We start from the raw sequence: 9,733 nt of genomic DNA on the forward strand, positions 1-9,733 counted from the left end.
CCAGAGCGACTGCAGGATGCGAGAATCAAGGCTGGACCGAAAGTACGACACCTCCAGGATAGTACCTGCCCTTGCCATCACGTTGCACACAATGTTTTGTGGCGGAGGGGGAGGGGGGGTGTTAAGTCGAATGACTAGTTATCACGCTGGGTTTGCATTCGCCACATGTGCAGCAGGAACACTGACACAGTGACATGATTGACATGGTTGACGTGTGTATGCTTCTTTGCATGCGTGGCCGGGTATGGGAAGGGGCGCAAGCGTGCTGTTGTTTGCTGTTGTCTGCGTGTACAGTGCTTTGGTACTCACGAGTTTGCGTGGACACCAAAGTCCTCGATCTTGTCGAGCGGGATGGACTGGTACTCCGATGCGTCGCTCGTCTTGCTCGGCTCATGGCCCTTTGGTGCGTGTGTGTAAGTGCGTGTGTGTGTGTGTGTGTAAGAGAGAGAGAGAGAGAGAGAGAGAGAGAGAGAGAGAGAGAGAGTGTGTGTGTGTGTGTGTGTGTGTGTGTGTGTGTGTGTGTGTGTGTGTGTGTGTGTGTGTGTGTGTGTGTGTGTGTGTGTGTGTGAGTGAGTGAGTGAGTGAGTGAGTGAGTGAGTGAGTTGAGTGAGTGAGTGAGTGAGTGAGTGAGTGAGTGAGTGCGTGCGTGCGTGCGTGCGTGCGTGCGTGCGTGCGTGCGTGCGTGCGTGCGTGCGTGCGTGCGTGCGTGTGTAAGTGTGTGTGTGTGTGTGTAAGTGTGTGTAAGTGTTTAAGCTTGATCAAAACCTGGGCGCACGACAGCCAGCGCTGACATGGTCATCACAAAACGCTGCGTGTTTTCAAGTGATCGTGCACGCACCTTTGGGTAGCACCTGAACGCGCCGAGCTCCACCTTTCCAGCGACCTGTGTCCGCACAGGATCAACCTGCAGATGGGCGAGGCGGTGGTGACAACCAAGGAGAGCACGTCATTAAAAGCATGTGTTCAAGTGGGTGGTACACACGCGTGCAAGGGACCGGTTGGGCAGGCAGGTCGACAAGCAACCAAGAATGACGCACAAACACGCACGTGTACAACACATGCACACACACACACACACTTTTGTACAGCACACACACACACACACACACACACAACGCACCACAATGGCGAGCCACGGGTCTTGGTGCTGCTGGTTCATGAGCTGTGTGGCGACGTCGATGCCAGAGAGCCAGCACCCGTATCCGGGGTGCGAATGGTACCAGCCAAGCACATTCTCGTACCGCCCAATCTGAACACGCGTGCGACAACATGCCATGTATCAGCAGCGAACACACACACACACACACACACACACACACACACACACACACACACACACACACACACACACACACACACACACACACACACACACACACACACACACACACACACACACACACACACACACGCACACGCACACACGCACGCACACACGCACGCACACACATACAACACACACAACCCACCTTGCTGCCCAGGTCGGCGTATTGGACCATAAAAGCATACTCGGCCTGGCCCGCGTTAACACGTGTCTCCGTGCCTGAGAATGGGAGCATGCATCACGCAAAGGGGTTGAGCAACAATGCACTGAACAGCGAACATGCAATAGCGCGACTGCATCCAGCACTTGCCGACCACTTCTCACAATTGTAGTTGCATTGTCTTCACCTTGGACAGGGAGGGCGAAAGCATCCATGACAATGAGCGTGTCCCCATCCACCTTGCCCTGTGCACGAGCAAAGGCGGGCGAAGACAGGAAGGCAAGGATAAGCGAACAGAGGAAGCAGTCGACAAAGCGCCAAACACGAGCGTCGTGCAGCCAGCTCCCTTCTCATCACCAAAGACGCACCTGTAGGATGCCCATGACCTCCAGCCGGCCACCAGTCTTGGCGTGGGTCACCTGTCGAGCGTAGGAACGAAGGTGGAAGGATAGTGAGCAACTTGGGTCAGTGTGACAAAGGCAGGCAAGCATTCATGATGGGTGAACGAACAAGGGTGATAGTGACGGGTATCTTGGTGGAGCACGCATGCACAATAGGTGCTGCACGTTCGCGCGCGTACCATCTTGATGAGTGCGACGGCGGATATCCTGACTTTGGTGAAGTATGAAGGGTTGGAGAGCCACGGCTCGGCGCGCATCTCCTCACGCTGTTTGTCTGCATCGTACGCATACACCTGGTCCGCATCATCGACCTGCAGGTTTGGATGGGCGAGCGTTGAGGGTGAGCGTGAACAACTCGCAGCGTTGTGACAGTGTTGATGTGAGAACACTCGGGCCACTGTTGACACACACATACAGACACACACAATCACACACAGAGACAGACACACGGTCACAACGCACCACGGCAATGTCGTTTGCGTCCTCAAACTTGGCCAGTGCGGCCGCCTCCTCATCAGCCATCTCCGCCAACAAACGCACAAACAGCAAGGCAAGCGACAAGCCGAGCAACAGGGAAGAAGTGTGTGATTTCCTCCTCTTCTTCCTCTTCGCACAAATCCAAACAAGAAGATGGAGGCGAAGAGAAAGACAGCAGCCACAGCAACTGCTGGTGGTGGTGGTGGTGGTGCGCGCACACCGCGCACGCCCCAACAGCAGCAGCAGCAGCAAGCGCAGGGACGACCGGCGTCTTCAAGCAGCAGTGGCAGCTCCACAACAGGGTCTGCTCGCTCTTCTCGTCGTCGCACAGGTGGGGTGTTTTGGGAGAAGCAGAGTACGAGAGCACGTTGATCGCGTTGACCGTGTGATAGTGTGGTTGCAGTTGTTCTGCTGTATCGCATGCAGCATCTTGCCAGCATCCACAATGATGCATGCACACACACACACACACGCACATACACTCATCCACACACGCACATGCACTCACACTCGCTCACACACATGCACTCACACACACACACACACACACTCTCTCTCTCTCTCTCTCTCTCCTCTCTCACCGAACCACACATATCGCACTGCCTCCAACAGGCCGCCGTTTACCAACACCAGGTCAGTAGTGCAGTGCAATGTGACGATCCGATCGCTGTTGTAGTGTCACCCCCCCCCACCTTCTCATCATAGACACAAAGACGCCGACTCTCATCCTTTGTTGCACGCATGCATGCACCTGTTGGTGGAACCAAAGGGGCGAAAGCGCCAGCGACAGCACGGACGCCATCCAGCAAAGCTCGGCCTGGCAGCGGCTCATCTGCGGCCGATGCAGAAGCACGGCGCAAACGCATGGAGGAAGCGCGTGCGCGCAAGAAGGCAGAGGACAAGGCTCGCCACGAACACATGGTCGCTCTCGCACAACAGTCCGAGGTGTGCTGTGTGTGTGTGTGTGTGTGTGTGTGTGTGTGTGTGTGTGTGTGTGATCACTCCGGCTTCAGTTGTCTTGTCCACGACGTCTTTGCTATCCCTTTCCATTCTCGCCCCCCCCCCTCACCACCGCCACCATCATGTGATTACAAAGGCTCGAGCGGCCAAGGCAGCACAACGGCGTGCAAAGCAGCCGTCCCCGAAACAACAGCAGAAGCAGACACACGCACCTACATCCCCGACTCCCTCGCCAGCAGCGAAACACCCAAAGACTGCCAAGACCACACGTTCCCCAGCCAGCAGCACTTCCGCAACCACAGCGATCGCTGCTGCAGCCACCAAGAAGGACAATGCCAAAGCAGATAAGGGGAAGGAGAAGGGGAAAGAGAAAGGAACGGGGAGAACAGGCCTGTTCCGCGCAGCCCGCATGTCAAAGGGGAAGGAGGATAAGAACGGCAAGCAAGACAGCAACAAGAAGAAGGCCGATGTGCAGGTGTCACTCATGGAAGCGACAACGGCTGGTGCAGCAGCATCCCAAACGGCGAGCACCAAATCGCATGCAGCGCCGCCATCGCCGACGCGGCCCACGTTTTCTCGCTTCTCTCAACTCGACCCAGCGCCATCCACGGTACGCTGTATGGATGCATGTGTGTGTGTGTGTGTGTGTGTGTGTGTGTGTGTGTGTGTGTGTGTGTGTGTGTGTGTGTGTGTGTGTGTGAGCGCGCATGTGTGTGTATGTGTGTATGTGTGTGTGTGTGTGTATGTGTGCATGTGTGCATGTGTGTGTGTGTGTGTGTGTGTGTGTGTATGTGTGTGTGCCGTTTGTGGGCGCATTTTTTCCTTCCTCACGTTGCGCGCAAGCAACCCTCCCTTCTTACCCACTTTGCACACTCACGCACACTCACAACACACCCCGTGCACGCTGCCAGCCCACCACGAGTGCGTCATCATCGCGTCGCAGCAGCAAGAGAGATACGCGCGCCTCCAAGGACGTCGGCAGGGCACAACCTGCCAACGGCGAAGCAGCCGATGAGGACGTCGGCGGCACACGCGACCGTGATCGTTCCAACACTGGTGCCGACAGCGACAGCGGTGAGGGCGAGGATGACGAAGTGACGAGTGCACGCGGGTCTGGCGGCGGCGGTGAGCACACCTTCTCCCGGAGCGCGAGCGTCCGCAAGCAGATACAGTACACGCTGCGCCGGCAGGAGTCTGAGGCGCTGATACAGGAGCTGTTGGACGGTGATGTGGCGTCGGCATCGTCATCCACATCATCTCCATCGCTCTCACGCACGCAGCACGCCCGCCACAGTCAGCAGCAGAAGCTGAACGAACTCGGCGAAGAGGAACAGCAGCAGCAGCAGCAGCAGCATCATCAGCAGCGGAGGGAGGTGGATTTGCGGCTTGGCGGGAGTGTTGGTGATGATGCCGGTGCTCGCGATGGCAGCGGCAGTGATGAGGACGAGGAGGAAGGCCCGCCACCGCCACTTCCAACATCATCGCCACCGCCACTCGATGTGCACGAGGAAGCGGATGAGGAGGAAGCACGTTTGGACGATGCAGATGCAGGCGCGAAAAGGGATGATGCGGAGAAGAACGAAGAACGGGCCGCGACGACAATGGGTGGTGATCACGGCGCCACTTATGGTGGCGAACGTGACGCAAAGGCGACGCACACGGCCGCACACGCTGCCGACACAGGAACGTCAGCAGAGAGCGAGGCCGCTGCGTCACTGCCAGCAGAATCCCGCGTACACACGCGCGATGAACGACCACTTGTCCTGGCGGAACGCAAAGCTTCACTGCGATCGGCACTGGCCGACCACCTAGGCGGTGGCGGTGGCAGTGGCGATGATAACCAAAAACAGCAACAACAACTGCTGCAGCCTGGTGAGCAGGAGCCAAAGCTGGTGTGGAAGAAGCATCAGCTGCACATCAACAAAGGCCACGGTCCCCTCGGTTTTGCCATCAAGAAGAAACGCAGCACAGATCTCCCGTACCACCTCTGCACAGGTAACACTTTTAATTGTGTGTGTGCGTGTGTGCGTGACTGTGGGTGTATGCACATGTGTGTGTGTGTGTTCGTGTGCGTGACTGTGGGTGTATGCACATGTGTGTGTGTGTGTCTGTGTGGCTGTGTGTGTGTGTGTGTGTGTGTGTGTGTGTGTGTGTGTGTGTGTGTGTGTGTGTGCTTCGGTGCACCTTCGTGTGCAAGCACCTTGCTTTTGTTTCCGCTTCCAAGATTGCGTTTTGCGTTATTGGGGCCGGCTGCCTTGCTCATATCCACCGCCATCACCACAACCATCACCTGCCGCCGTGTCAGGCACGGTGAAGGAGGGTGGGGCTGCGCGCCACGCTGGACTGCGCACAGGGGATGTGCTGTGCCGCATCAACGGCCGTGATCTGAGGTCAACCAGCAAGGAGCAGGCCACGTCGCTGCTGCGGCACGCATCCGGCACCGTCGCCATCACCGTGTACAGGCGGCAGCTGGCGAGCGAGACAAGCGGGCCGACAACACCGCAGATGGTGCGGCGACAGCGATTCATGGCAGCCCAGCAGCAGCAGCAGCACCAACACGATGCCGACCAGCATCGGCAGGAGCGTGACCAGCACCAACAGTACGGGGAAGTGCCACCGTCGCCGGCGTCTGTGGTGACGGCCACATCACCGCTCACGCCATCGGGCGACGCGACGGGCGCAGAGGAGAAGGAGGATAGCAGTGATGCAAAGGGCGCTGGCGCAGTGGTGGTTGACTTCACGACGCCCAAGGAGCAAGAAGAGACGATTGCAGAGATGCGTGATACAGAGCAGCGGGAGACGAAAGAGGCAGGAACAGCACAAGAGCAAGAAGCAGAAGAAGGGAAAACAACAGAGTCAACAGCGACGACGGATCGCGTGCAGACCGAAGCAGAACAGCGGCAACAGCTGCGGACAGAAGAGGCAGAAGAGAGGGCGGAAGCAAAGGCCGCCGCCTCCGACACGGCCGCCGCTGCTGCTGCTGCTGATGGCACCACCGACCAAGTCATTGACGAAGACGATGATGATGATGATGACAATGAAGATGATGACGAGTTCCATGATGCTCGAACAGGTGAAGAGGAGGATGAGGACGACGACGACGACGATGAGAAGTACTGCGGTTTCCCATCGTCGCCCGACCAGCGGGAAGCGCACGCAACTACCGTCACAAGAGCCGGTGCTGGTGACCATGATGATGTTGGTCGTGGCAGCGGGCGTGGTGGCATGGCGATGTCTGGCCCTCCGTCGCGTTTCTCCGGTCCGCGAACGGAATATCTCCAGCGGCAGGTGAGATAACATGGAAGCAGTGCTGACGTGATGGCAACACGCTGGGTCTTTGCCTTACTTAACTGTGACATGCTGTTGTGTTCTTCGTGTGCATAGTGTTCTTCGTGTATATGCCCACGTCCACGCTCACATGTGCGTGTGTGTATTTGTGCGTGAACAGGTGTCGGCCATGCGTAGTGTTGACGAGGAAGAGATGCAGCAGCAGTTTGAAGAGGCGCTTGCATCCACCGCTCGTCCGCAGGTGCGAACACACCACGCGTACTGCAGTTGATGTGTTCGCTCGTGCAAGCCGTCCAGTCACAACCACACTGCGATGGTCACTCAAGCACAACTTGGCGCGTGCTTGCTTGCATGCATGTATTCATGTTTGTATGGGTAGGAGACGCGTGTACATGTGACAACTGAGGGCGGGGAACCAATGCCCATCGACGCTGCGTTTGTTTCTGGCGCCGTGGACAACAACAGGCGTTACATCATGTCCCAGGTTGGCGCTCGCGTCCGTGTTTTGTGGTGTTTTGTGTGTGTGTGTGTGTGTGTGTGTGTGTGTGTGTGTGTGTGTGTGTGTGTGTGTGTGTGTGTGTGTGTGTGTGTGTTACATCACCTTGTAATTTGTTGTGTTGTGTTACAGGTTCGTGCTTGTGGTGTCGTTTCATGGACACTTCCGTTCCTTCACCGCGGCGCACAAGCAATCGCTCACTCGTTTGCACGCGTCACTCACACCACCACCACCGCAGCCACCGACCGAGGACACGGCAGCCGCCTTCTGGCAGATGGTCTGGGATCAGGATGTCAGAGCCATCATCGCTGTCTCGGACAGCAACAGCGGCGACGACAGCACCGGCGTATCGTGTGTGCCCAACACACTAGCAAGCGAAACGTACGGACGCGTTGTGGCGGGTCTTGTATCCAAAGGAGAAGAGGAGTGGTGGGTACAGCGACAACTGCTGATTGAGTGCGATGGCCGCCGCCGCCCAGTCCTGCACATGACCGTGCACATACCGACACCGGTGTCAACACATCGCCAACACCTTCAATCCCTGACAGCCCTCGTTCGCCACCTCCGCACCCTCGCCGCAGCCGCCGAAGGTGTGAAGCAACCGTACACGTGCGTGGGTGTGCTGTGTGTGCGTGCGTGTGTGTGTGTGCGTGCATGTGTGTGTGTGTGTGTGTGTGTGTGTGTGTGTGTGTGTGCAGTTGAATTTCGTGCCCACATCTGTGTCTGTGTCCGCATGTGTCCGATTCTGCCCACCTGCGTAACAACCGGCTTTGGTCTCGCAGCATTCACGCACACTCATTCACTCGCTCGCCCTTTGCAAACTCAACACACCTTCGCACACACCTGCACACGCGCCAACAGGTCCGCTGCTGGTGTATGAGACGAGCGAAGCCGAGCAAGAACAAGATGGTGACAATGACGAGGAGAGCCGTGGTGCCTCGGGCCTTGCTGGTGTTCTTGTCGCTGTTCACCGCATGTACGACGCGATTGCGGCGCAGCTGGAGCCCATCAACACCGCCGCCACCATCGCCGACATGTGTGCACAGCGGGAGGGCGCCGTGCGGACGCGTGAGCAGTGCGCAACCGTGCACGCAGCGGTGCTGCTGCTGTTGGAGATGGAACAGAGCGAACTGCAAACGCAGCTGGAAGCAACAGAGGAGCGTGCCCACTCACGACAACAGGCGTGGTCAGATGCCAGCAGCAGCACGGCCACAAAGGACCAACAGCAGCACGAACAACAGCCGCCATCCAAGTCGTCGCCTTCTGCAGTCCATCCTGCACCACCCAAATCCTCCACCGCAACACCGTCATCAACAACAGCAGCAGCTGCTGCGTCAACAGCAACATCAACAGCAGTGCGTGCACTGGAGACGGGCACGGCGTATGGGCCAACGCGTCCCATGAACGTGACGCAGGAGCAGCTGCAACACTTGCGGCAGACCCCTGTACAGCGCTGGCGGCACAACGACGTGCTGCTGTTCCTGGCGTACCTGGACCTGTCGTGCCTGCAGGCACACCTCTCGTCCAAGAAGGGGCGCAAGGGGCGCAAGGTGAACGGGCGCGTGCTGGCCTCTCGACCGCACCAGCTGCTGGCGTGTCTCGGCACCAGCGTCGCCAGCCACCACCGTGAGCGGCTGCTCGCCGGCGTCTCCGCCCTCTGTGCGCGCGATTCCCGCCTCCTCTTCACGGCCGACCGCGATGCAGAGCTGATCAAGCACACGGGGGCGCACCAGCTCTCGTGCGGGGCCACGGCACTGCCTGCATTTGTCAAGCGGGGTGGCGCCGTCGCCGTGCGCATCGACTGCTCAGACGTGTGTGCAGGCATGGGCCGCGTCATGTATGTCATGCAGCCAAAGGCAGAGGCAACGACGGAGGATGTGCTGGCGTTTGCGGTTGGCAAGTGCAACCTCGGCACCATCCCACTCACGGCGCTGTCGTGTGTGCTTTACTCGCATACCCACGACACGGCACGTGAGATTGGGCCGTCACCGCGTGATCTCCGCGACGCCGCCCTCCGCATCGTGCACTCGTGCGGGGAGGAGGACATGTGCATCCGCTGGCGACACACGTGCGCAACCGGCATGAAACGCGTCCACGTCGACATTTCCACCCTCACTGGCGCAGCTGCCACCGCCGCTGACACAGCAGACCGCACAGGCAACAGTACTCGTGTGTCTGTGATGGCGGGGCCAAGGACACCGGTGTCGACGGTGATTGCATCCGTGCTCGCCGCTGCTGCTGCTCCTGAATCTGTGGAGTCGTTTGCTATCGAGTTCTTTGACACGCGGCTCATGCCAACAGATGCCCTCGCACCGGCCTTTGCCAATGGTGTGTGTATGTGTGTGTGTGTGTGTTGAGGGGGGGGGGGGGTTGTGTTTTTTCGGGCCTGTGTGTGCCTGTGTGCCTGTGTGTTCCTGTGTGCCTGTGTGTGCCTGTGTGCCTGTGTGTCTCGTGTGTGTGTGTGTGTGTGTGTGGTGTGTGTGAATGTGCCTGGACCTGGAATTTCACCGAAATATTTAAAAAACCCAGCCAATTGTTTCTGACACTGGTTGTTCCGCATTTGAATTCCTTTTAAAGTTTAAAAGGGAGGGGCGGGGGATCCTAAAAATAAGACCGGGCCGAAATTT

At 58.1% G+C, this 9,733-nt stretch overlaps 2 protein-coding genes across 2 annotated transcripts in view; one reads left to right on the forward strand and one right to left on the reverse strand.

Moving 5' to 3' along the window:
- Positions 1-2,460, reverse strand: PTSG_06437 (COP9 signalosome complex subunit 5). Its single transcript, XM_004991760.1, has 9 exons — positions 2,348-2,460; positions 2,065-2,196; positions 1,853-1,903; positions 1,672-1,729; positions 1,470-1,543; positions 1,121-1,249; positions 839-904; positions 310-398; positions 1-65 (listed from the first exon to the last, which is right to left on the reverse strand). Exons 1-9 carry the CDS (start codon positions 2,405-2,407, stop codon positions 26-28), a joined length of 699 nt encoding a protein of 232 aa, XP_004991817.1. The 5' UTR covers positions 2,408-2,460; the 3' UTR covers positions 1-25.
- A 15-nt stretch (positions 2,461-2,475) lies between these two features.
- The window catches only part of PTSG_06438 (uncharacterized protein), a 12,677-nt gene continuing 5,419 nt past the window's right edge, over positions 2,476-9,733 (forward strand). The window contains exons 1-10 of the mRNA XM_004991761.1: positions 2,476-2,693; positions 2,975-2,995; positions 3,132-3,307; positions 3,459-3,932; positions 4,234-5,317; positions 5,628-6,610; positions 6,771-6,851; positions 6,990-7,094; positions 7,345-7,696; positions 7,968-9,436. Of these exons, the coding sequence (XP_004991818.1) occupies positions 2,516-2,693; positions 2,975-2,995; positions 3,132-3,307; positions 3,459-3,932; positions 4,234-5,317; positions 5,628-6,610; positions 6,771-6,851; positions 6,990-7,094; positions 7,345-7,696; positions 7,968-9,436 (4,923 nt within the window). The 5' untranslated portion in view covers positions 2,476-2,515. The remainder of the gene's footprint in view (positions 2,694-2,974; positions 2,996-3,131; positions 3,308-3,458; positions 3,933-4,233; positions 5,318-5,627; positions 6,611-6,770; positions 6,852-6,989; positions 7,095-7,344; positions 7,697-7,967; positions 9,437-9,733) is intronic.

The sequence above is a fragment of the Salpingoeca rosetta genome, assembly GCF_000188695.1.
Source record: "Salpingoeca rosetta unplaced genomic scaffold supercont1.18, whole genome shotgun sequence".
NCBI lineage: Eukaryota > Choanoflagellata > Craspedida > Salpingoecidae > Salpingoeca > Salpingoeca rosetta.